Source organism: Pelecanus crispus, chromosome 4 (genome assembly GCF_030463565.1).
Source record: "Pelecanus crispus isolate bPelCri1 chromosome 4, bPelCri1.pri, whole genome shotgun sequence".
In the NCBI taxonomy this organism is placed as follows: Eukaryota; Metazoa; Chordata; class Aves; order Pelecaniformes; family Pelecanidae; genus Pelecanus; species Pelecanus crispus.
In genome coordinates this window covers 77,024,939-77,049,605 of record NC_134646.1, presented here as the reverse complement: position 1 = coordinate 77,049,605, position 24,667 = coordinate 77,024,939, and the positions used below count along the sequence as shown (strand labels likewise).

Sequence of the window (24,667 nt, the reverse complement as noted above, 5' to 3'; positions counted from 1 at the left end):
TTAAGAGGGGATAATTTTTTTTTCCTTTTGGTCATACTTCTGAAGCAAGTAGTGGTTTCCATGAAAGAAATGATAATATAAAATGACATTGTCCAGACTGTCTTGTAGAAGAAGCCCATTGCATGTGATTATACGTTTTTAGGGTTAAGTGATATGAAATGACTGTTCCCTCTCATGTCCTCCAAATTAAAATTGTTGCAGTCTTTCTGGTGCAGCCTTGCACTGTAGATTTGTTTTAATTTTAAAGTCTTGACCTAAAATCCCAACTACACATGATCTGGTGTTTACAATTAAATTCAAGTTTTGTAGAAAGTAAGCATGAGCTTGCGGAGATTTTTTTCCTTCCAGTGCATGTTTAAAAAAAGAAAAAAGAAGGAAAAAAAAAAAGTAGTAGTATTTACCTAAGTGGTGAAATATACAGTAGCCTTAAATCCCGATTGTTGTAATCCGTGCTCCTACCTGTTTCAGTCCTTTGATTGAGTGTTTTGGATGGGAGTGGCAAAATACTTGTGCTGTACAACATTCTTTAGAGACGTTCGTATCGTGATTTAAAAGGGAACAGTCATTGGAATCAGAATAAATAAGCCTTTTTTCTGGTACACCTACTTGCTTGCCTGAGGTTTTGAGCACATGGAGCTTCAAAGCTGCTGGAGGTGGGGACTGTCCATTAGCAACACGGCCCCGTTGGGCCATCTAATTCTATAAATTACACTTGCATGGTTATTAGCTTATTTTGAGATTCTGGTTCCTAGTCAGAGTTTCCAAGTATGAGAAGAGCAAACGCTGAGATGCTTCACTGCATCACTACTTAAAAACCAGCACTGTCTACTGTGTTGTACAGCAGTATAGACTGAGTCTTTGCAGTTACACTTTGTCTTTAAATTGTATCATGTAGTCTCTTTACAAGCAAAATAAATGTAGGAAATGTTTACCTTGTTTTGATTTCCCAGGGTCTGACAAAAGTTGAGCTTCCTCTTTTGCCTGCAGAGCTGTATTTCCTGAAATATAAGGTTACTGCAGTCCACCAGAAGAGGGACATGCAAGCTTGAAGGGCTCACGGGTGACATGATCAAATGCCTCCTCTAAACCAGGGCTTGCTGAATTTCTTCAGTATTCAATTAGTAGCTTGTTACTGGGGTCAGTGATACAGTTCTAAATTTACTCATTGCAGTTTTTTGCTGCTACAGAGAAAGTCCTGTTGAGTGTCTAAGCTTTATGTGTTTTTGCTGGTTTTAATATCCTGCTGCAGGACTGTTTTAAAATTGCTTATATTCAGTAATTTTTCTGTTGACTTGCATATACGCTCACATGGAATATTCTCTTTAACTGGCCATAGTAGTCCTGGACCTAAGTTTTGTTAGCCTTGTATACACAGTATACAATGAACCGATGGATGTTGTATGTCTTGCCAGAATGCTTTAGTATCAGAAATGGTAGAAAACAGTGAACATAAGCGTAGGCCTCTAAGGTCGGGTTTTTGTCTGTCTTCTTTTTTCCCCTTGGACTCTTGATGTTCTTTAAATTGATTTAACTAAAATTCTAAGAAAACAGAAAAAAATCTTTCCTAACAGACTTAACTTTATATGGCAAGATGGCTGCTGGTTAAATGTACCTATGGGATATGCTTTATAGTCAGTAATGGATATTTGACTCCCTCTTGTGAATTTCTAAAAGTGTTTATTTTCCTTTTTGTTTTACTAAAGTTCAATGGTCAGCCAGCTTAAATGCTTAAAGGTGTTTTGACATGTAAGCAGAAATTATTTTGTGGTCCAGCAGTGCTTCCTAAATTATCAATTATGACTACATTAGTGATAGAATTGTATGCAGTTCATCACAAACCAGCCTAGCAGTAAGATTGTTTCAACTGTAGTATCTCAGAATTGAAAACTTCTGCTAAGGAAACAAATAATTTGTGGAAACTCCCACTTTAAGTGTATACGTGTATTTGGGGAAGCTCCCTTTGCAGCTGACTGCAGCACAACTGTCTGCAGTAATAGGGCTTTGGCAATCGTGTTTGTACTTGTGCTCAGTTACGTGATTATTAAACTACGGTCTAGTTTAAGTTGTTCTACGAGCACTGGTGAAAGATACCAGTTAATCATAACCATAGCTGCATTTACAGGCTTTTTTACAAGGACCTTGTATGTAGGTAACAGTTAAAAGGAACAAAGAACCTGTCCGCCTGGTTTGAATAATAAATAAGAATGGAAGTCTTGCCTTGGTAATGTGTCTTTGAGTTTATTTTAAAGAAACATGATAAGCAGCAAAAATGTTTAAGAACTTGCCTTCTATTTTAAGTGTTATTTATACCAGGTGTTACTAGTATGGTCTGACTGGCATAGACTTGACACCCAGTTAACTCGCTGGGTGAATGCTCCTATACAGTTTTGAGGGGCCTTTTGATTCAGTAGAAATCCCTTAAAATTAACTTGAAAAGTGACTCATAATAAAATTGCCACCATAGAAAGTTATGCTAGGGTAGCTGTACCGATTTGAATTCAATCCTTATTTACGTCAGTATGAAATCTTAGGTTATTTTTCAAGGCTAGCTGATGTAAGAGAATCTGTTAAATGATAATGTTCTTGTATTGAGAGTTTGCAGAAGGTCCTTCTCTTCCAGCAGCGCAGTGTAATTTGGTTTTTTACAAGCTATGCATATACCGCAAATACTGTGCGGCTGTACTTTGGTCTACAGCCATTTGAGCAATATATGACATTAATGATGTCCCAAAATCAAAATCAGTATATCATCTCTAGGACTTGTGCCAAGCTGTTTGGTGAAACAACCAAGAAAAGTTACAACTTCGTTTTAAAATTGATATGCTCTTTCTCTGAAGTATGGCTTATTTCTTGCAGACCGGTGCTGGCTGGCTTTTTTGAAGTTCCAAGCCAACAATATGTCCATAGATGCACAGAACATAGGAGCAGTGGGGTATAAATAGAAACTTTGGAGCTTTGTGACCTAAAGTGTTTCTCAGTTTTAGACTGAGTATATATTATCAAGGCTTCAGCTACCTTCTTAAATATATGTAAGTAAATAAGTAAATACATTATTAAGGATTCTTCAGCTCTTCTTAAGTAAGCTGAATGAGGGGATGGTAGTTGAAGTTTAAAGAATAGGAATTCTTTTGGCACTGAAAGGGGATTTGAGGAAGTTCTGGCCTCATTTCTCCCCTTTGCTGTTTTTTGGTTTTTGTTTGTTTTGTTTTGTTTTTAATTATTATTCTGCAGGTCACCCAGCAGAGTTAATTCTGATGCATGGTTATTCACATTTTTACAGAACTGCCTTACCTAGCAGATGAGGGATTCAGGCGAGTAATTTGTACTTGCTCTTTAACAATCTGCAGTTATGGAGTATACAGTTGACAGATAAATCATCTCTCGATATAGTGGATTTCAGTTTCCACTGTGATCTAGAAACTTGGGGCTAAACTAGTTTGGTAGAATTAATAAAATAATAAAACTCATAATAATCTACTCCTGATTCAAGCTCATTAAAGTCAGTAAAACTTTAACAGAATGTGGCTGCCTTTAAAGCCTTGCTATACTGTAGGCTTTTATGGAAATAGATAATGTATGAACTCTTACATTATTCTGAGTGCAACTTGACTACTGAGCTGACTACTTGCTGCAGCTGAAGGAAAGTGGTTTTTACAGTATTTTAATTTTTTTTTGTTGCTTTGTTAATTTTTCTGCCTTGCCTGTTGCTGTGCTCTTCTCGTGCTGCTTTTATTTAGAGTCCATTCTTGCAGTTTCCTGTAAATTGGTCAGCAAGAGGAAGCTCTCTTGCTGCAGAGACAACTCAACCTGTCAGCTAGACTAGTGAACTTATACTGGCAAGGACAGCACAGCTCTAGATGTAGATTTTATTGCTCTTGCTTTCCATTAACTAAAGGTAAATAGGGCTGCTCTTGACTGGGAGCAAGAGCTGTTCCTAGCAATGGCAGAGATGATTGCCTGACTTCCTCAGACACTGGCCCTGCCAGAATGAAATCCAAATACTGGTTTCTGATGCTTTGGTTCTTCCTGTTAAGGCTATCTGAGTGAAATCTCATAATGTTAAAGCAATGAAGTAACTCCTTTTGAGTGAAATTCTCCCTAGGCTGGGTTGGTGCAAGGCTGTTTCTCACCACTGATTTTGGGGGGGGGACAAATGAAGGTTAGTGTGAAAACCATATACCAGAGTTCTTTGCAAAACTGAATTTGCATTGTGAAGAAGGATAAATTTAATAATCTGTCACTTCCCTGGCAGACTTGTTAGTCAAATCCATAAGGATTTAATGTCTTTTCAGACTCTTTATTTGCAATTTTGAAGCACAACTGTTCTGATTAATGGTTGGTCTAGAAGGTTAAGCTGAATTTTCATTCTTCCAAAACTGTGAAACATCTAGATTTTTTGTTGTTGTTCCTCAGTGGAACACCAGCTTGTGTGTGTGCATTTGCGAAATGGCTTCTGTTCCAACTCTGTGACCATATCGACAGTGTTGGAAATCACCACAAAAATCAAAAGGGGATCTTGGAACCTGAAATGAAAAATTCTGTATTTCTGAGTCCTTGAGTGAAGAACAGGAGAGGACAGCATCAGAAAGGTTAGCGTGGAAAAGCAATACTTCAGGAACATATGTTGGATAAATGAGAGAGAATTAAAATGAGACTGTTGAGGCCAAAGAACATGGTACTGTAGTTGCGGAATTTGGAGGGGAAAACCAAGACTTAGGTATGTCAGACCAGAAAAGGGAAAGAGGAACTGATTTTTTTTTTTTTTTTCCAGTGTTATGTATACTCAAATGCTGTCATTTTGATTGTAGCTTTTTTACTGAGGTGGAGATAAAGGTTGCAAAGATGGTAATGCAGACTTAGAAGAGTAGGCTTAGATGGCAGAGAACTGGGGGAGGAAAGATTGCTTTAAAGCATTGTGTGTTAATGCTTGAAGTCTAAATTGGTAACTGATATTGTAGCAGATAAAGCAAGTGAATTTAATTCAAAACTGCTGAGATGCAGGCCTCTTTATATCTTTTCTGTGTGAAACATCTGTTAATTAAGCCACTGAGACAACTGGATATTGATTCTTATTAAATAGCATCAGGATTTTGTGTTGATATGGTGATCGTTCTAGCTAACAACAGGTGTGTGATATTTATGGTTTGCGCCCCCTTCCTAAATTATCTGGGAATGGAAGGGAGTGCAAATGGTTGCCCTATGGTGAAGGCTGAGAATTGCTTTTCTAGCTGATACAGCCGTGGCCAGGAGCTGAAATGTTGTTTTCTTCTGTGCTTTGATTGTTGGGTAGTTCACAGAAAGAAAAGACGTTATATAGAAACTTCTTCCTTCTATTTTGGAGTACAGATTCGTGTCTATTTCTGCAAAAATATGTGAAGTAGGCTTTGCTTGGTATGTTCATGTGTGTAGGTTTTGTCCATCATTCTGAAACTTGTGAGTTGTTTTTGTTTCATTTGTACTTTCTAGCCCAGGGTGTTGGCTAATTCCAGACAAAGACAGTGGAACACTTGAGTCCCTTTAGGAGCTCCAGATGAAAGTAAGTGTAAACCAATGATATTTATTCGTCATCAGTTGGTGGTACTTGTACTGTAGAATTGTTGCCCTTGCGTTGTGAGCTTCTTGGATTCAAATTTTATTGTCTTTCGTGGTTTGTGTAGCATCAAATGTACAGGCAAGACTTGCTCTAAAGTAGGTATATGCTGCATAATCTTTCAAAATGGCTATTTTTAATTTCTTGGGTGGAAGAGGGAAGGACAAGCTCCAGCTACAGGAGAGAAAAGAGAAATTAAGTATTTATCATAGTTCTGTGGTGCAGTGCCAGTACCAGAAGCACAGGCAGCACTTCTGAGCTGTGCCTCTGCTGGTGTGAGAGCCTGAGTACACTGTAAGAAAAAAGGGACTACTTCATTTTTCTCCCAAGGGAAAAAAGTCGTCGATTGAAAGGTGAGTAGGAAGCAAGTGAGCACTGGAGAATGCCCTCTGCTTTCTGGCTGGCAGAGGTTTGAAGGTAGGCAGGGTTTGATTTATAACCTCTCTGGGAAGTTGGGAAATCTGACAAAGACAGTGCTGCCCACTAGCACTGGGGGAAACAGGAAGTAACAAAGGAAACAAGTCATTGCCTAGGCGTCCCTTCTGGCCGCAGTGCAGTGCAGATGCATGAGCAGTTGGGGCAGGGTTTTGGGGTTTTTTTTTTTCGTTTTGCGTGTTGAGCGTACAGCAGCTATCGCAGTCACTTTCAACCTTATAATACAGAAAACGGGGAGAAGCGTAGAGATGTTCCTGCCATGCCTGAGAGGGGTCCTAAGTTATTAATGGCTTTGTCATCGCAAAGGAAACAATCATTCGGTGAAACTGTCAGCAGAAAAACTATGTGTCGATCAGGCACTGTCACCAGGTTAGTGCATATTTGTGGCTTGTATTTCTGTCATCTTTTCTCTTTTGGGTAGAGAGCAGGCTGAAACGAAGAGCGGAGTATTGTATCTGGGGTAAAATACTTTTAACTCGTGCAGAAAATTCAAGGGTAAAGAATTGAAGGGGGAAGAGAAGAGGCGAGGGTTGAAAATGTTTGCTAGAAAAGGAAAGCAAGTTAAACTGAGTAAACTTACTTACAACAGTGTATCTCAGTTGGGCTTAGTTCTCTGTTCCCTTTGTCCTGTAAGATTTGTTTGACTTTACAGTGTTTGTACTGTGCTGTTAATCCTTTTGAGAGACTATTGTGAAAGGGGCTGTTAGAAGTATTAAGAAATGGAATGTGTAACCAAAAAAGTAGGAGAGATACAAAAGAGTATTTCAGAAATACTGCAGAATGTTTAATAAAAGGAAAAGAGATGTGAAAATGTTGCAGAAGGAGGTTTTAAGAACAGATGGTAAATGTTTAGATGGTTGAATCGGAGAACTAGTTTTTTGTTCAGAACTGCTGAGAGCCCATTGGGGAAGTTTTTATTTTACAGTTTTGCTGTATGTAATGCTGCCTCATTTTTGGTTAAGCCTTTTGTAGGGACTGAAACTTCAGTCTCCCTCTGAGTTATATGAGGAATGCATTTGTTTCTGTAAGTTATACATGTAATGTTATACGTACGTTATATATTCAGAAGGAAGCTAGCATCTTGCTTTGCTAGGTTTTACTTTCAAAATAGAATTTAAAGACTAGAAGTTATGAGATATTATGGAGTTTAAAAAGTTCTCAGACATAATTGGCATAGAGATACTTGTTACAAATTCAGATCAGGTTTAATTTTTGTACTGCAACTTTGGAGGCTGGTTTTTATTTGTTTTCAGCATGACCAAACTGGGCTCCAAGACAGACCATAAATACTATTATCACAAGTGAGAATTTTTAGTACAACTTTTGGCAGCTGTAGTTTCAGAGGTGAGGGTAATGCGTTTTTATGCCTATATACTGCAAGATGTGGAGATGATCACATCTGCCATATGTTCTGCTGAAGTTAAGCAAGAACTGAGGACTTGTGGCTCTTCCAGGATGCAATCCTTAGCTGAATCAGTTTTTATTTGCTTTAACTGAGCTGGACGCCAATAGCTCTTAAGGCCAAAAGGGATAAGTGTTCTTCTGTAATGTAATCCAGATTTTTAATGTGGCAGAAATTTTTTTTTTTTTTTTTTTACTCATGGAGGGACTTTTAGCCTGTAAAGTTATGCCCTAGCCTCCAATTTAGCTATTCCATATACGCTGACTGAGGGGATAGGTTAAAATTACTTCACAGATGTATACATTTGCATACTACACAATAACAGAAGACTACTGTCTGTTTGAAGTTTGAGCTTGGTAGCAGTATTGTTATGATTCAGAAGAAACTTCTATGTCAGACTGGCATTATCTAGGTTACACAGTGAAGTGTGTAATTTCACAATTTTTTCATGCTGTTGTGACTTTCATGGTAATTTAAAATCAAACCCAGCTCATTGTGATAGTGTTTGAGAAAAGTTATGTGATAGACTTGGACTGACTTTATTGATACATTGACAATACACTGCAAATGGGTTTGGTTTTTAGTGTGGCAGACCAGTTTGTATATATGAAGTAATTACAGCAGTAATTGTAGAAGCTCTGCGTCGTGCTCGAGAGTGCTAACTGCACTGTTCTGTCTTTCCAAAAGCAGTGTTGAATGATGAAGCAAATCCTATAAGCTGTTGTTCCACCGTTTCTCCTAGTACGCTCTAAGGCCTATCACCTCCCTCACAGACATAGAATTATCACAGGGATCATCTGAGAAACAGTGATGCAAGGCCTTTCACTGTCTGCTGCCATCCTCTTCTGGTTCAGAGGGTTCAGTTCAGTGCTATTTCAGTGGGGGAAAAGGTTGATTCAGTAGCCACTTACAATGGGTTTTGGGGCTTGATGGAAAGTAATTTAAAAATATGCATCTAGTCCCTCAGTGAGTGGGAAGAACAATAAAGTGTATAGCTATTGCTAGGAGCTCACACAAAACAGTGCATGAGTAATGTCACCTTCTGTTTGTAACAGAGGACGGGTGTCAGAAAGAGAGCACGGCTTGGCTCTGCACTTAGTGGGCCCTTTCTGTTAACTTCATTGTGGGCTCCATGGAAGAAACTCTGCTTATGCAGCTAGGGTGAAATTGTGTAGTGGGGTCTTTGGCTTGTAGTGCAAGAATGTGACTGTATAAGAAACAACTTGGAAATATCTTTCTGTTCTTAATGATCACAGAGCTAACAGGCTCTACTTTGACTTCAGTGCTTGCTATTGATCTGTTCTTTGTGTAATGGATTAAAAAAAATTTAAGAGGAATAGCAAGAGTGGAAGGAACCATTTCAGTGAGCTAACGGCAACCATATTGTAGATGCTAAGACCAGAGAAGTCTTTAAGAGCATCCATTTGTCCTTCCTCCCACCCCTACAATAAAGATCCTGCGGTTACATTGTTTTGACAGCTTTCTCCTAGCAGCTTGATGCAAAATACCATCTAGTGTCACTCCAGGATTGTTTTGTACTGTGAAGAAAAGAAGAAAATCTGCTTGGGACTAGATTCAAAGTAGTTAAATGGATTTTAGAAGCCTAACTGAAACATTTCAATTCAGAATACCAAAGTCTTCCCTATGTGTCTGCAATGTGTCTGCAAATGAAAGTGCTTGAGGAGCCTGCAGATGTGATGGGGCGTGCTATAAGCCACAGTGAGATCCAGAAAATAGGCATAGCAGCTTCTAAATCTTTTGAAAAGCCTGGTATATTAGGTGGGCTCTCTAGCTCATGTAATGTGTACTGGGTTCTGTGGAGTTCAGCCACATCTCCTTTTATTCGCTGGGATGGGTAAGTTCTGAGGTTTGGTCTTTATTCTGAGGACTGTTCTATAGCGTGTAGTCAAATGTAAGAAATGATCGTGAATAGAGGAAGCAGAACCTGATACTCTGCTGTCCTTCCCCCTCGGTTAAATGCTGTAGTCATCGCACTGTAGAACTGGATTCCCACCCCCCCAACCCTCCAATTGCTCCTCTGCTTCCATGATTTTTTTTTTTTTTTTTTCCTGTCTGCCTGATATTCGGGCTTTTCAGGTGGAGGAGAAAGTGCCCCACCCAGGCATACTTTAGTGAGTAGTCTAACTAGTCTATTCCCGCACAGAAGGCCAACATGACCTAGTCAAATATTTCTGCTTTTCTATATTGACCTAGGGCGGGGTACCCTTGTCCCCAGTGTTTGTCCTTGGCTTCCTAGAAATCTCAGCTTACTGGTTGTTTTGGATAACCTCTCCGAGACATTTAACTCTGCCTCTTCTGATACGTTTTCAACCTAAGTACGTAACACTGAAACAGTTTCACAGCAGAGGCTAGGTGCTTAAGTCCATTCTTGTTCTGTTCTTTGTAGTAAAAGCATGCAGGATTTGAAGATCCATGATGAACTTGAAACTGTTGGATGGTATTGAGACTAATGTTAGTGTTGGATCAAGAAAACTGAGATCAGAGTATATTTGAATAAAAAGGTTTCATTTTTACTTCATCTTTTTTTTTTTAATGTAACTAGAAGCAGACTGAAATAACTTAATCATAAATTAATTTCTAATGTTTGAATGTTGATGTGCCCGTTCTTAAAAGAAAAATTTAGCCCAGGACTTGGCTTTGCGTGCTTCACTTCAAGAAAGTCACTCTTAGCAATGCTGCAGTGTGGTTTGGTGTCAGCAGCCAGCTGGTTAATGCTCTCCATTTCCCACACTTTGACTTTTCTGCAAGATGTGGAGAAATAATTTGAAAGATTCTTTTTTTTTTGGGGGGGGGGGGTGGGGTGGGGTGGGGTGGGATAAATTTTGTTACTATTTTTTTTAATTCTTAAAAGCTTAACATATCTGTGCATAGCCCCCTCTTAGACCTGTTAACACATTGCTGTTGCTAGAAATTTTATTGTTGGGGAGGAGCAGGAAGGAACAACTCAGCTTGGAAAGATTTCAATCATATAATAAGAACAGGGAGGAAATAGCAGAAGGAAGGATATAGCTGAATACAACAAAAGTAACTTACCTTTTGGTGGGCAGGAAGGTCCTGGAAGAAAATTGGGAAACCATGGTGCCTTGCAGTGTCTGCTGTGAGAACCTTTCTAGGGCCTTGGATCCTATCTTCTCTGCCTGTGCCTGTTTTATAACACTGGGGACCGAAACGTAATATTTGTGATTAAGTTTTCTGGGCTGCCTAGAGAATTTAATTGAGTTTAAACTCTCCTGGTAGAAACTGTTAGTAATTTCTACCGCTCCCCACACATGCATCGGCAGCAAAGGGCAAGGAGTTAGCTCTAAACCCTAAGCTGGTCCACTGAAAGATCAATTGACTTGCATTTCTGTTTTTCCTAACACATATACAATAGATATGTATTCTACTGGGGCAAATAATCCCTCAATAAAACTGTATCACTTGGTTATTCTTTTCAGTATAGGTACTTCAAGTTGCCATCTTAGGCTGGAGAGGTTAGTGCTCGGGTAGGTGTGTCGTGCTGTAGGCTCTGGGATTCCTGTACTGAGCTACGCTGTTGACTTCCATTACTGTCCCTTTTGGGGAAAGGAGAAGCAAACAGGATCCATTAGATTTCAGTCCTCCACTAAAAGCTTTTCAGTTCTAAACCATCATTCCTTTATCAGAAACTAATTAACTGGAACTTCATTAGTTTGCCTCTTACCAGCAAAGATCTCTAGCCCTACACCTGAGGATAATAAACCATTTTATGTCTAGGTCGAACTTCCCATTCAGTTCATGCATGATTTCTTTTCTGTATTACACAGTAGGATTTTTAGCCTAGTTCTTAGCAGTTGGAGAAAGGAAGGTCTCATAGTGATATATCAGACAGAAAAAAACTACTACTAAGAAACTGATTTTCTTGGTAACCTGTTCAAGATGATAGCACAGAGTGGTAACTGCAAAGGTGCTTGGTGGAGCGTGGTATTAATAATTGATATATAAATTAAATGGCAGTCTGCAGCAATCTGAGAGAAACTTCATTTGCACAGGATGCTGTCACGTATGACATCCAGTATGAGATTATATACTAATGCTTTCATTCAGAACAAAACATTTAAATATAAGGAGTCAGTAGTATTGGATACTGCAGTTACTAAAATATGACTGTTGATTCCCTCATTATACAGCAAATTATATTGTATCTACATGTGTGGTAGAAGCAGCTGATTTCCTTTCTAGTCACCTGCCTGATTAAGTCTCACAGTGTTATCTGAGGCATTTTTAAAATATAAGTACTTAAATAACATTTACTAAGCACTCTTTCATTGTTTCAACAACTGTCAATCACTTTTGAGAGCTGTATAAAAATAACTCGGGACTTTTTGCACCATGTTTTTTATACATTACAAACTTCCTGGAATCTGTGAACACCCGTCTGTGCTACATACTTGACTGCTGAACCATGTTAGTTGTTTGGAAAACTTGTTTAAGGAAACAAGCTTTGTTTCTTGGTACTCGTTTCGTAAAGTAAAACCTAACTTTTAAACTGTTTTTAATTATTCTACGTTGCAGAATGATGGCCTCGCAGGAGCAGGTCTGGCCAGTCCCAATGAAGGCAATTGGAGCACAAAACCTTTTGACAATGCCTGGAGGAGTGACCAAATCAGGGTATCTTCATAAAAAAGGAGGCACCCAGCTGCAGATCTTGAAGTGTAAGTTGAATGAGGTATTAGTTAAATTAAATGTTTTAAATGCTTGCCTTTGGAGCCATTAACACATTTCATGTTAGCCGACTATTTAATGAAGCTGTTCTTCCACTTACTTTGTAATGGATTACAATTTTACTGGAATATATGTATGAAAGACCCATATTGAAAGAATTTCCTTTAATTGCTTTGGAACTGTAAGTCTTAGATGATAAACGTTGCAATTGATTTTCTTGGTTAAAACTCATGTCTAGTTCTTCACAAGGTTTTAAAGACAGAAACAGATTCCTGGGATATGTATCAGTTTCAAATATTCTTTTCTAAATGAAATTAGTACTTGGCTTTTTTTCCAGTTGGTTATTCTGTACTGGAAAAATATCCCCATCTTCTACTGCTGCTGTGAAATGGAAATTTTCTCACTGCCAACATTAGGCTGTACTTAAAAACAGTAATTGCTTCTGGAATCAGAATCTATTTACATGGAGAGAACTTAAGATTTTGGGTTTATTTATATGCTATTCATTTGCTAGCCTTGTCTATAACTAAACTATACTTACATAGTTAAGGACGAAGAATACTGCCTTTGATAGAGGAAGGAATTTTGGCCCCTTTAAAAAAAGAAAATAAACCATTGTTTTATTATGTACTGGAGGTGAAAGAAGAGAGGGAGATACCGTCATGGTTTTGGAATGGACATAAACATGTATTTGTAGCCTGTGGCCACCTTTCTCCCATTTTGTTTTAGGTTGCATTCTTATGTTAGCTTATTCCTCTAGTAAAAGAGCACAGGTGGAGGTCAGAACTACAGTCTCTTAGGCTTCTTTTGAAGTTATCAAATCAGCTGCCTCTCAAATGAGGGAAGCAAATACTACCCTTAGTCCTGAAACTCTGTGAATGGACAGCTTTACCATGTGGCTGGTCATCAACAAGCTGTCACTTAACTAGTTTGTGCTCTTTTATAATGATTAATAAGATTAGTAAGATCTTAAACAATAATTCTACCTCTGCTAGAGGTTCTAGTTAATATACTGCCTTTGGATTTATATTTTGCTGACTTTTTTTTGTTATCTTTTCAGGGCCATTGAGATTTGTGATTATCCACGAGGGATGTATTTACTATTTTAAGAGCAGCACATCTGCATCTCCACAGGGTGCATTTTCTTTGAATGGTTACAACAGGTGAGTGCCAAACTTACTTAACACCCAAGCTCCTTTTACATAATGCAGGGGGGTATGGCTTTCATTTGCAACTCAGTTAAACTCAACTACATCTGTTGTTTGGGTTACGCACTGATCTCAGATTCCAAGAGATGTATTCCTTTCAAATTGTATATATGATGTTTCCTGGCTTTGCAAGTGTATAGCCTTCATCTTTTGTAATTTAACCAGTAAAGCTGTTAAAATTACAATGTGCTTACTCGTGTTACTGACTTATTGCGGATTTTGCACATGCAGATACATGTGGATTCTTTCAGACAAGTGATCTTTGTTCTCTAGTGATTTCAATGCTAGTCACAAAAATAGGGAAGGAATCAGAAAGGAATATTTATGGAGTTACTGATTCAGTAACACTAGTGTCAAAATTGAACCAAGGGAGTGATAAATGAGAGAATGCATGTGCAAAATGTCTGACTCATTTCGCTACACGTTATAAATCTTAATACTGGCTTAAGTCGAAGACAAAAATAATGGCTTTCAAGTTAACCAGTACTATCAGAATCTGAGTGCAGCATACATACAAGGCCTACTGATAGACGTCCAACCTAACTTCAGGACATTGCTGTTGTAATTGATGCTAATGAGAGAGAATGTAGATCACATTATTGGTCCTAACCACTGCAATTTTATTGTATTTGTAAGCATGTATGTCATTCCTGTACTGCATAATGTTCTCAGACTTTTGGAATAAGGAAATATCTGTTACTAGAATGTGAGAGCTTTCTAACTGACCACAACAATGGTCAGTTATTTTTTAGGCATGCAGTTGTAATCATTGTAGCTAATTAAGGATTCGAGATTAATTTGTATAAGTAACCTATACTGTAACTTGGCCATTATACTAGCTTCTGTAATCACATTAATGTAAAAATACCATGGGATTTGTAAATGCTAGGGACTGTCTCATTGCTTTTTATATGTCTGCATTCTAGCAGCCTTGTAGAGACCTTGGTTGGAACTGGGACCAGGTCTGGCTTAATATTATGCACAGGCATAAGCATTATTGAAAAAGAATTTGAAATGAAAGAATTTGTTAGAATTGGTAGTTGCATAAGTTTGTGTGAAAACAAGTCACTCTGAGGCTTCATTGGACTTCTGTTTTGCAGTTTTCATTCCATAGCCTTTATGTGTTAAAGAGTGGACAGGAGATGAGAAAGTGCTGTGTTCACTAGTGACTCAAAATGTATAGTGATGCCTATTGCTAGTATCCCCCCAGCTGTACCATAGGTATTTCCCACATTAACATCGTTATTAGCCTTACATTAGAGAAATAATTTATAGTTCCTTTTGTGGCTTTGTTTTGGACTGGTCAGATGCAGAAAACTACAACAGCAGACGCAGAAAACTACAACCTGTAGCTTAAAAGTAGGATTGGGGTTCTAAAAAGATGTAATCTCTAATTCTGAAGTAATTTTGCAGTTGACGTTGTTATTAATGGCAGCCTCAGGGTGTTGATTAGGTATGTTTTTCATAGAATCACAGAACAGTTTGGGTTGGAAGGGACCTTTAAAGGTCACGTAGTCCAACCCCCCTGCAGTGAGTAGGGACGTCTTCAAGTTAGATCAGGTTGCTCAGAGCCCTGTCCAAGCTGACCTTGAATGTTTCCAGTGATGGGGCATCTACCACCTCTCTGGGCAACCTGTGCCTGTGTTTCACCACCCTCATCATTAAAAAAATTTCTTCCTTTTATCTAGTCTGAATCTACCCTCTTTTAGTTTAAAACCATTACCCCTTGTCCTGTTGCAACAGGCCTTCTAAAAAGCCTGTCCCTATCTTTCTTATAAGCCCCCTTTAAGTATCGAAAGGCCAAAACAATGTTATCTTGATTAGGTACCTATCCAAATCCCAAATGTCTCTGATAATCTTTTTCCTATGTTTACAAACCACCTTCCCTAAATATTAAGGACTTACAGAAATACCATATTATATGAGGAAACTGGTGAGTTAAAAAGTTTAGGAACAGGAAAGCAAGCCCCAATAATGATTGTAAAAGCTTTAATAAGATTTCTCTATGGCTTATGCTGAATAAATCTTAAAAATGTTACTTTTAGATTACCCACTCTTAGGATTTTAGTCTCCTTATTTGTTCCAAAGCCTTAGAGCGAGCATTTACAACTACATTTTTGTATGTGTAAGGAATTTCTTCATTTGGGGCACTGCTGGGGGTGGGGAAATAAAAAGAAACAAGCATATCTAATGCAGTTTGTGAAAGAAGTTGAGCTATGCTCGGCTTAAAATTATAAAGTGCAAGAAAGTGTTTATAAGGGAAAAGTGGAAGAATTAATTTAATGAATGAAAACTAATATTAAAAGTTTTCATGGACAGCCTGTGTTCTGATTTCTCCTCTGTGCCTTTCTGAAATAAGGATCACAGGCATCCTAAATACTTTTTGCCATGGTGTGACGATTGTGAATTAATGCAATTCATTAAAACTATTGAACAGGTGAAAACATCCATTTATAAGTCTGGCTGGTGGTTTCACTAGTGCTTTTTCTCCTGTCACTGCTCTTGCATTGTCCTTTCTACCACTTTAATGGAGAAGTACAACAAATGCACGTATGGGGATTTTTGTGGCATTTTCCTGGGCTTGGGGGTTATTTTTGGTGAGGCAAAACTGGCCAGTAAAACTGCTTTCTATCAGAGCTTTATGACTTGCAGAGCAGAATTAACTTTATAGATTAAGGTTTTTATGCATTGGTGGTTCTGTTTCTCAGGGTTATGCGGGCCGCTGAGGAGACAACATCAAGCAATGTGTTTCCTTTCAAGTTAGTTCACATTAGCAAGAAGCACAGGACGTGGTTTTTTTCAGCTTCTTCTGAAGATGAAAGAAAGGTAACTTTCTTCTTCTTTTGCAATATAATTTTCCTTGAAGCAGAAAGTGAATCTTGGACTTCCCTAAAATCTAAGTGAACTGGATGCACAGCTGTCACTGAAATTTGTATACCTAGTTCTTTGGGCTCCTCTGAGAATCATGTCTGAAGTTTTAACTATTAAATTAGTGTTAGGTCAAGTTGTAATTCAGGGAATGGCTATAAGTGACATACTAGATGTCATGGTTTTCTCCATATTGCTCATTTTCTTTTTAGCCAAGGAGCAAATATTTGTATGTTAAACCTTTGATAAAGTGTGAAAACTGTTCAGTGAAACCTCTTGCCCGTAAACATACTATGAACAAGTACCTGGCTTTAGAAATAACAGTTTGAAATTCACAAACGGAAAGTTTAATATTTTAATACGTTCTTATAGCATTTTAGATGGTCAAAACATCTTGACTGATGAGTTCTCTCAATGCATAAATAAAGTCATGGATAAACACTATTTCAATGTAGCTTCCTTGCATGGTTACCCTGTTCTTACAGAGGACAGATACTGTGCCTCTTCATTTAATGATTTAAAGATGCCTGTGTTGAATGTTGTGTTTTTATTCTTATTTAGCATTGGATGCTATCCCTTAGGATGGAAATTGATCACTACCATGAGAAGAAAGAAACAATAACAGAATTCAGGTATCAACCCCTAATCTTTATTAGTTTTTTTATCCCTTTTGCACTAGCTCTTGACAATGGTGTTTTAGGCTCTTTGCACCTACAAGTAATTTACTGTTAAATAAAAACAGGTGCAGTAAGGCCCAAGAATGAAAGGCCTTCCTAATGCATAGTTTAAAGAATACCAAGACAAAAATAAATCTTTTTACTAAGAGAACTTTAAATGTCAGCTTTATGTAAAACAAATAAAAACTTTAAAATGACAGCAGCAACATATCTGGCTGTTAATTGGGAAGTAGGAATAGATTGCTTCTGCTTTTCCAGCATTTCTTTCCAGTGCTGCAGTCCTGGTAACAGGCATGTTTACTGTCCCAAGACCCATAGCAGAGTGATGCAGAAGGTATTCTGTCTTTTCTTTTGCAGTGACTCTGGTTCTGATGCAGACAGTTTCTATGGCTCAGTAGAACGTCCCATTGATATCAAGTATTCTCATCATTCAGCAGATAACGAAGGTGACAAATTTAGACGCTGATAAATAAGATTGATCTATTTGCTTGCTTATTTCTTCTGGATTCTGCAGGAACTGTTCCCATAGCTTAAGCAAACTGATCCAATTTGCAACTATAAATTCTTGTTTTTGCAAGGTGTGTAGTTGTAATTTAAAATCAGAAGCAGATATTATGTGCCATAAACCATTAGTAAAAATAAATGGTAACTAAAGAAACTCGGATCTTTCAAGGAGGTGTCTGACACCGTAATAATACTATTTAAAATTTTTATTAAGGCTGCATGTTAGAGAGTTTGTAGATCTAGTAAAAAGATAAAACTTTTGAGTGTGTCCGTAGGTCACAGTGTGGAAACAGTGGTTTTTATTATGATAATTGAATATTATTGACAATAATTGGATATAATAATAATAATAGGATATTAATCACTTAAAAGTATGTTCTGAAAACATGCAGAGACAATGCACGTGGAGCTAGTTACCTCCTATCTAGACTGTAAAATTAATTTATCTGTTCTGCATAACAAGCAGTCACCCACACTGGGATGTTCTTGCATCTGTGTTGTAGTCTGTTCAGTATGAAACAGAATTGATCATCCCTGCAGTTTAGGAAGATCTTGCATTAGGCAGAGGATGGGCCCATGTGAAACACATGGGTTAACATTCTTCAATTACTTTCAAAATGAGTAACTTTTTAAAGTATGGCTCTGAAAATCTTAGCATTTTCTATTTTTTTTTCCTTTCAAAAGTTTTTGAAAGAAACTTTTCTATTCAAAGTTTGGTAACTGTTCATTGCTCTAGTTTCCCAGTAAACAGTTCTGGCTGAGTGTGTTTATTTTTTAATTAGAAGTGAGGACATTACAGGAAGCCTGTCAGATAGGCATTCCCAGCATATTTCAGCAACTGACTTCCTAGTCAAGATACACGTTAGTAAAATCCAACATGCCTTGCCTCAAGGTTCAATGTAGTTCCTTTATTAGGCATTTTCCCATCTGCCCTTTCAGATTTCTAAGGGCAGGTTTGATTGGAGCAAGTACTCTCATTTCCTGAAAGGAAATTCCTGACTGTTTTTCCTGACTAGGACAAAAAAGCAGGAGTGAGTCTTTTTAGGAAATTCTGTTCAATTGCTGCAAAGCAGAGGAAAGCAGACTCATCAGCATTTCATGAAGGATTGTAGTTTAGTACTTCTGTGTTCATGGGAGGGAAGGGTTGTATGCAATACAAATTATGTTAAGAGGCCTAGCAGTAGTTTAAATTAGGAAAATTAGAGGAGCCAATTGATTTTTTTATCAGATATTCTTACTTCTTTTTCTTTTTTTTAAATCTGTTTCTCTGGGGAAATACTGCATATTGTCCTTGAGGCTCCTATCGTAGTCAAGGATGAGAAATTACTGCCTAGAATCATAGAATTGTTTAGGTTGGAAAAGACCTTTAAGATCATCCAGTCCAACCATTAATCTAACACTACCAAGTCCACCACTAAACCAGTTAAGGGTAGAGTAATAATTTCATATTTCCTGGCTTGGTGGCTGGATTATTTTTTAATGAAAGTAAAAGCTAGGAATCATTAAGGTTGGAAAGGATGTCTTGATTATTCTGACTTACCACTAAGGCAACAGTGAAACCATTTAAGACGTTTGTTGTGGTGCATTTCTTTGTTGCCAGTGCAAGGCGAAAGAATTAGTTGTTTCATAGATCACTAGGCTTGCTTAGGCTTCTGTGTTGCAAAATCATCAATGTTTCTGTGTTAGGGTTAGGTTTTGGGGACTATTTTTTTTCCAACTGGTTTTGCTAGTGCATACGTGTAGTTGGTCTCTGCAGCTGATTTGAATTTTTCTCAGGAAGGCTATAACACTAGAAAGTGTCACCAGAAAGTAAATTTTAACTTGAAAGATGGAAAGCATTTAATGTGCAGTATAGTGCATCTTCCACTGTTGTAAGCGATGGCTTTCTCAATTGACATCAAAATTTAAGGAAACGCCTATTCTAAATAGCAGAGAGGTGGACCAAAATTGTTAATCTTTTTTCACCACTTTTTAGAAAAAATTAACTGAAAAATATTTGCTTATTAAAAAGCAATAAGTACTCAATAATCTTTCTTGGTTCCAGGAGTACTTATCAGAGTCTGACTCATTGATTTTTATCTGCAGATTACGACCAGGAGGAAGAGGATGAGTCTTACTTGCAGCCAGATACTTCTGACATAGTGAAAGATGGTATGTGATTTCTTTCATTCCCTTCACAAAAGGCGCCATGAAAGGCCACCAATGAAGGCAATATTCATTGTAGAATGCCAGATTCTTATTTTGGCTTGGTCATATTTTAAGCGTCGCAGGTGGTAAAGTAACTGAAGTAATGCACAGATATCTAATCTTGAGAGGTATTTAGGGTCAAAAGATCCTAGTAACAGCAGTAGCAATTTACAGAAAGTGTTACGTGCCTTTAAGGGCATGTTTTCTTGCAGGGCTCCTGCCCTGGAAGGACCTGTATCTGGTCATCAGTCTGGAGGAGGGGTAATGCTTTTAATGTAGCCTCTGTTTTTTTTTTTTTTATTTTTAGCAAAGGGAAAACTCTTTGCGAAGTCATCGTAAGCCATGTCTGAATAAAAATTGTAGGAGTTTACTACACATAACATTCAGAATTGTGCTGAAAGTTAAAATGCTTATCCAGCATTTTGGGTACCACCAGACCAGATGTCAATTAAATATCTTAAATCACATAAAAAATAATTTGAAAAGTCTCATTTCTTGACATATTGTATTTCTACTCAGTGTCGTGGTTTTTTGGATGTTTTCTTTCTGTAGATATGGTCCTGCCCCCAGCCTACCCACCTCCACCAGTTCCTTATGTCAGAAAAGCTGCCTACTCAGAATCAAGGGCAAATTCCTTTGCTGGCAAATCTACTGTGCCAATACCACCACCGCCTCCTAAAAGAAGCTTACCTGATATCAAACTAGAGGATATCTTAAAGATGAGAGAATCCCAGTTACAGTGCCGAGCTGAACCTAATCTAAAGATTCAATCCTCAAGCCGGAGACTAAGTGAACAGCCACCCCCTGTACCCCCTCTACCTCTTTTCAAAAAGCCTGTGTGTGTCAAAGAACCTTGCTCACTGCCTCCAGAGCCTCTGCCTCTAGCTCAAGTTCTTGCTACTCCAGAAGGATGTGAGAAGCTAAAAACCTTAAACCTGTCACTGCAAACTCCTCCTCCACTTCCAGGCAGTAAACCCAAGCTGCCACAGTTTACTGAAAAACCAGTAGAGCCCAAAGTGCCAAGAGAACATGGTAAACCTGGACTGTTTGTGCCACCTGTGCTCCCAAAGCCAGCTGTGCCAAGCCACGAGCCCCCTGGAATCAAGCCTAGATCAGAGAAGTCTTCATGTTCCCAGTTACAGTAAGTAGGAAAATACAATGCACTATTAAATTTTTCCATTGGGTATTAGTTAACTCGTTGATTGACACATTTCTCAGATTCGCATCGACACCTGTTTCTCTTCCCTGCACCATCCCTCTCTTCCTCACAGCGTTGTGCTTTTTTGCCTCTGTATTTGTTATTTGAAAATCTTGCAATGAGTTTAGTTTCTGAAATAGTTCAGAAAGAAATAGTAGATAAACTAAACTTGAAAAAAAATTACACCAAAATTTTGTAGTTTATTTGTTTTCAGGTCTGTCTTAAAGACTTAAAAGCCTTTGATCGCAGTGAATAAGAACCGTTTATGTCAGAACCTCAATGAACCGCAAAAACAGTGCAGAGATAGGAAATGTGTTTCATTTTATATTAAGATCAGCTCTAGTAAGGGATGTGGAACTAGTTACAGTGGTGTGGTGAGTCAGATGAAAATATTTTTGTCCCTCAGATCGTTTAGCAGCTCTGAAGAACAAGTAATAAATTCTTTAAAGACAGTACAAGGAAGGCACTGATATACTGGAGTGAGTCCAGTGGAAGGCCACCAAGACGTTTGGGCTGTAGCACATGATATGTGAGAAGAGGCTGAGAACTGGATTCATTCAACCTTTAGGCAGGCTAATGGGAGATTGCTGCTGTCTGCAACTACTTAATGGGTGGGTATGGAGAAGTCAGCAAGACCTCGAAGGTCTGCAGCGATAGGATAAGAGGCAACAGGCAGAAGTCACAACCTGGGAAATTACAGCTAGATATTAGGAAAAACTTCTCACCATGCGGATGGTGAAACACCAGAAGAGAGTGCTGCAGAGAGGCTGTGGAATCTCCATCCTTGGAGATACTCAAAACTTGGCTGGATGCGGCTTCCTGAGCTACCTGATCTAGTGGGGCCTGCTTTGTGCAGGAGCTTGGAGTAAATGATCTCTAGAGGTCCCTTCCAACCTAAATTAATCTGTGATTTGGGGGCTAGACTGAAACTTAGTCTTCAGTTCTAGTTTCATTATCCCTTTAGTGTTTTGTGTATATTTCTTCTGTTTTCCTGAGGAGATGTCCTTCAGTTTTTGTTCTGCTTCTGCCAGGAGATCATCACCAGATGGACAGAGTTTTAGAAGCTTCTCATTTGAAAAACCAGCGCTACCCTCCAAGCCAAGCCAACCTGGTGATGATTCTGATGATGACTATGAAAAAGTAAGATCAAGCAGATGATCCATTCTCAAAGAGTATTTTTCTTGCTTATGTATGCTTTTGGGGACGTTTTAAATGCATATTTCAGGGGAAAAAAAAAAAAAAACTTTCTGAAAACAGTGCTGTGTGGTTTTTTCTTTCTTTTTTTCCTGAGCTTTAAGGAATGTCTTGGTAAATTCTGGATTTTATTATTGGATGTAAATGAGGAAGAAGCCTAAAGTAAAGATTAAATCACTAGTAATAATTTCAGATACTGATGGCTGTAGCCTATTTGCATAACAAGTTGCTAGCATTTTGAGTGGTCATTGACTTACATGGTGATTTATTTTCTTCATATTTTTTGCAGGTTGGGCTGCCTACTTCAGTATTTCTTAATACCTCTGAATCCTTAGAAGTTGAAAGGTAGGATGTGACTTTAAAATAGTTGCTTAGAGGTCCTACAAAAACCTGCACTGAACAGTAGTCCAAAGAAAATTGATAGGTACAATTTGTGTTTAAAAACACAGTGAAGTATTTAAATTCCTTTTAATATTGAAAGCACTTTCTAGGGGAGTTAGTTCAGTGCTTATGTATCAATTGAAAACGCATAGTACTTGCAAAGTGATTTTGTTCCACCTGGAGAATGTTGTTCTGCCAGAATGCTAGCTGGGACAGAAAGCCAGATCTTCTGTGCTGCATTGCTGGTTCAGATGCTAGAACAGTGAAATTCTTTCAGCTATGATGTACGATGAATTACTACAACTGAAATAGAGATTTGTAATAAGAATTTTAAGAATCTAGGCATTTTACTTATCTGATATGTAAAATGCTAATATATGTAATTGCTGTATTATTTTTAGGACATTTAGAGCCAGTAGCCCACGGGGACAACCACAAAATGGATTGTACTGCATTAGGAACTCATCTACTAGGTCTGGAAAGGTAACTTGCAATTGCTGAATCTACCCCCAAAAAACCTTTTTGATTTAGAGATACTGTATCTTGTATATGATAAAGTACTTAACAATTTACATGTGCTCTCTCCTTAAAGCAAGAAAATCTGAGACAATCGCTGTCATAACTTCAGTGATATTTTTTTTTAGGGTGGATTGTAACTAATTCCTTAATTATACATTGACTTAGAAGAGCTTATTAGCATAGACTGAATATGTTGCATTTTTCTTCTTCAAGGTATTGGTTGTATGGGATGAATGTGCAGAAAAAGTGAGAAACTACAGAATCTTCGAAAAGGTTAGTAGCTGCACTATGTGTACACGTATGAATTTCATGTGTATATATACGCGTGTAAAGTGTGCATGTGTGTAGGTGTATATTGAGACTAACTTGTTAGTCTCAACTCCTTCCCATTCCTAAGAGTAAAAATAAGCTGATCTTAAAACTATCTGGTCTAGGATGAGAGTTTGAGTACTTGGATCTGGGCTTTCTAGTTGCTATATCGTGCAAAAGACAAACTAGCTGTACATGTTCACATCTAAATTTCAGCTCCAGTCAAATCCTAAAGGAAGGAATATTAAATTCCTGAGTTTATTTGGACATATTTGTGTAAGTGACCAGTTTGCAAAGCAGTAGCTTGTTTGAAAGAACTTCTTAGTTCTGATGATGATGATGTTTTGGGGTTTTTTTTAAACACTGAGTTGGAAAAATTACTGTCAATGATTACATATGCTTTTGCTTTACAACAGGATTGCAAGTTTTACCTGGATTCAGACATCATGTTTTTGAACATGGGAAGCCTGGTCGAATACTATAGCACTCATGTCTTACCTAGTCACGACAGCCTGATTCTTCGGTGTCCTTATGGTTACTCTAAACCAAGGTGACATGACGCATAATTCACTGACGCTTAGGACAGATGGGTTCCCTGCTGCCCTTGAATTAAATGTGGACTCCTGCCACTGTTGGACATCCCATTGTTTGCACACGGAAACCGAATCTGTTTCAACCGTTTATTCTCACGTGAATTGTATATGGACTCCACTTAATGAACTCTTGGTAAAACCTTACAATCCAGATCAGTGGATTTTATGCTCTTTTCTTTTGAAAAGATCTGAACGGATTATGCTGTGAAAGCTGTCCATAGTACCTACACCTTTTATAAAACTGCTGCTATTACTAATCTCCTTGGAATGTGGAAGACGGACACGAACAAAGAAGTGGTCTGAATACAACTGATATAGCAAAGGGAAACTTCTGAAAGGATATCAGAATTCAGTTGTGACATGGAATACTAATACTCTGACTTGAAGGTATTGCTCCTTAAGTCAGCACTGGTGCTCAACTGAGAGTTTTTGTATTACTTGTATAGTTGACATATAAATAATGAAGACTTCTATGCAAATAATTTGGTTTACTATAGGCAAAAATCATGAGGAAATGTGGCTTTTTTTTTTTTTTAAGCCACCTCATATGTAAATGTAACTTCTGATTACAATGTCTGCAGTAATCAATACCAGGGTACTAGCCAACTGATACGGTTATGGCATCCCACATATTACTTAATGACGTGCACTTCAGATAGACGTGGAATAATATTGACCTGGCTTTCATGGGAGCCCCATTACTTAGTTCTGAACTGGAAGGGTAGTTGCCACTAGTATTTTTAATGGGTAGGAGAAAAGAGAAGGGACTACTTAAGCTTACGGAGGAAGGGAGGGAGTCTTTTGAATACCCCAAATTCTGACTAGCAGTTTTCTCTCATATTGCCATCATCAAAGGTTCTTTAAAACAAAACACACACGCACGCACACACACACACGC

At 38.0% G+C, this 24,667-nt stretch overlaps 1 protein-coding gene across 1 annotated transcript; it reads left to right on the top strand.

Moving 5' to 3' along the window:
• The first annotated feature begins 6,352 nt into the window (after positions 1–6,352).
• SH3BP2 (SH3 domain binding protein 2) lies at positions 6,353–23,738 on the top strand. The gene is made up of 13 exons (XM_075709572.1): positions 6,353–6,394; positions 11,982–12,121; positions 13,192–13,294; positions 16,048–16,165; positions 16,769–16,839; positions 17,242–17,330; positions 19,474–19,539; positions 20,128–20,716; positions 21,805–21,913; positions 22,257–22,312; positions 22,750–22,831; positions 23,081–23,140; positions 23,593–23,738. The coding sequence occupies exons 1-13, from the start codon at positions 6,369–6,371 to the stop codon at positions 23,728–23,730; spliced, it is 1,647 nt and encodes a 548-aa protein (XP_075565687.1). The 5' UTR covers positions 6,353–6,368; the 3' UTR covers positions 23,731–23,738.
• The last annotated feature ends 929 nt before the right edge of the window (positions 23,739–24,667 follow it).

Excerpts from the sequence above, each read along its gene's own strand:
- SH3BP2 (XM_075709572.1), top strand. The coding sequence starts at position 6,369 with ATGTGTCGATCAGGCACTGTCACCAG. Across the intron at positions 16,166-16,768 it reads CTTCTGAAGATGAAAGAAAG|CATTGGATGCTATCCCTTAG; the intron begins GTAACTTTCTTC and ends ATTCTTATTTAG. Across the intron at positions 16,840-17,241 it reads GAAACAATAACAGAATTCAG|TGACTCTGGTTCTGATGCAG; the intron begins GTATCAACCCCT and ends TTTCTTTTGCAG.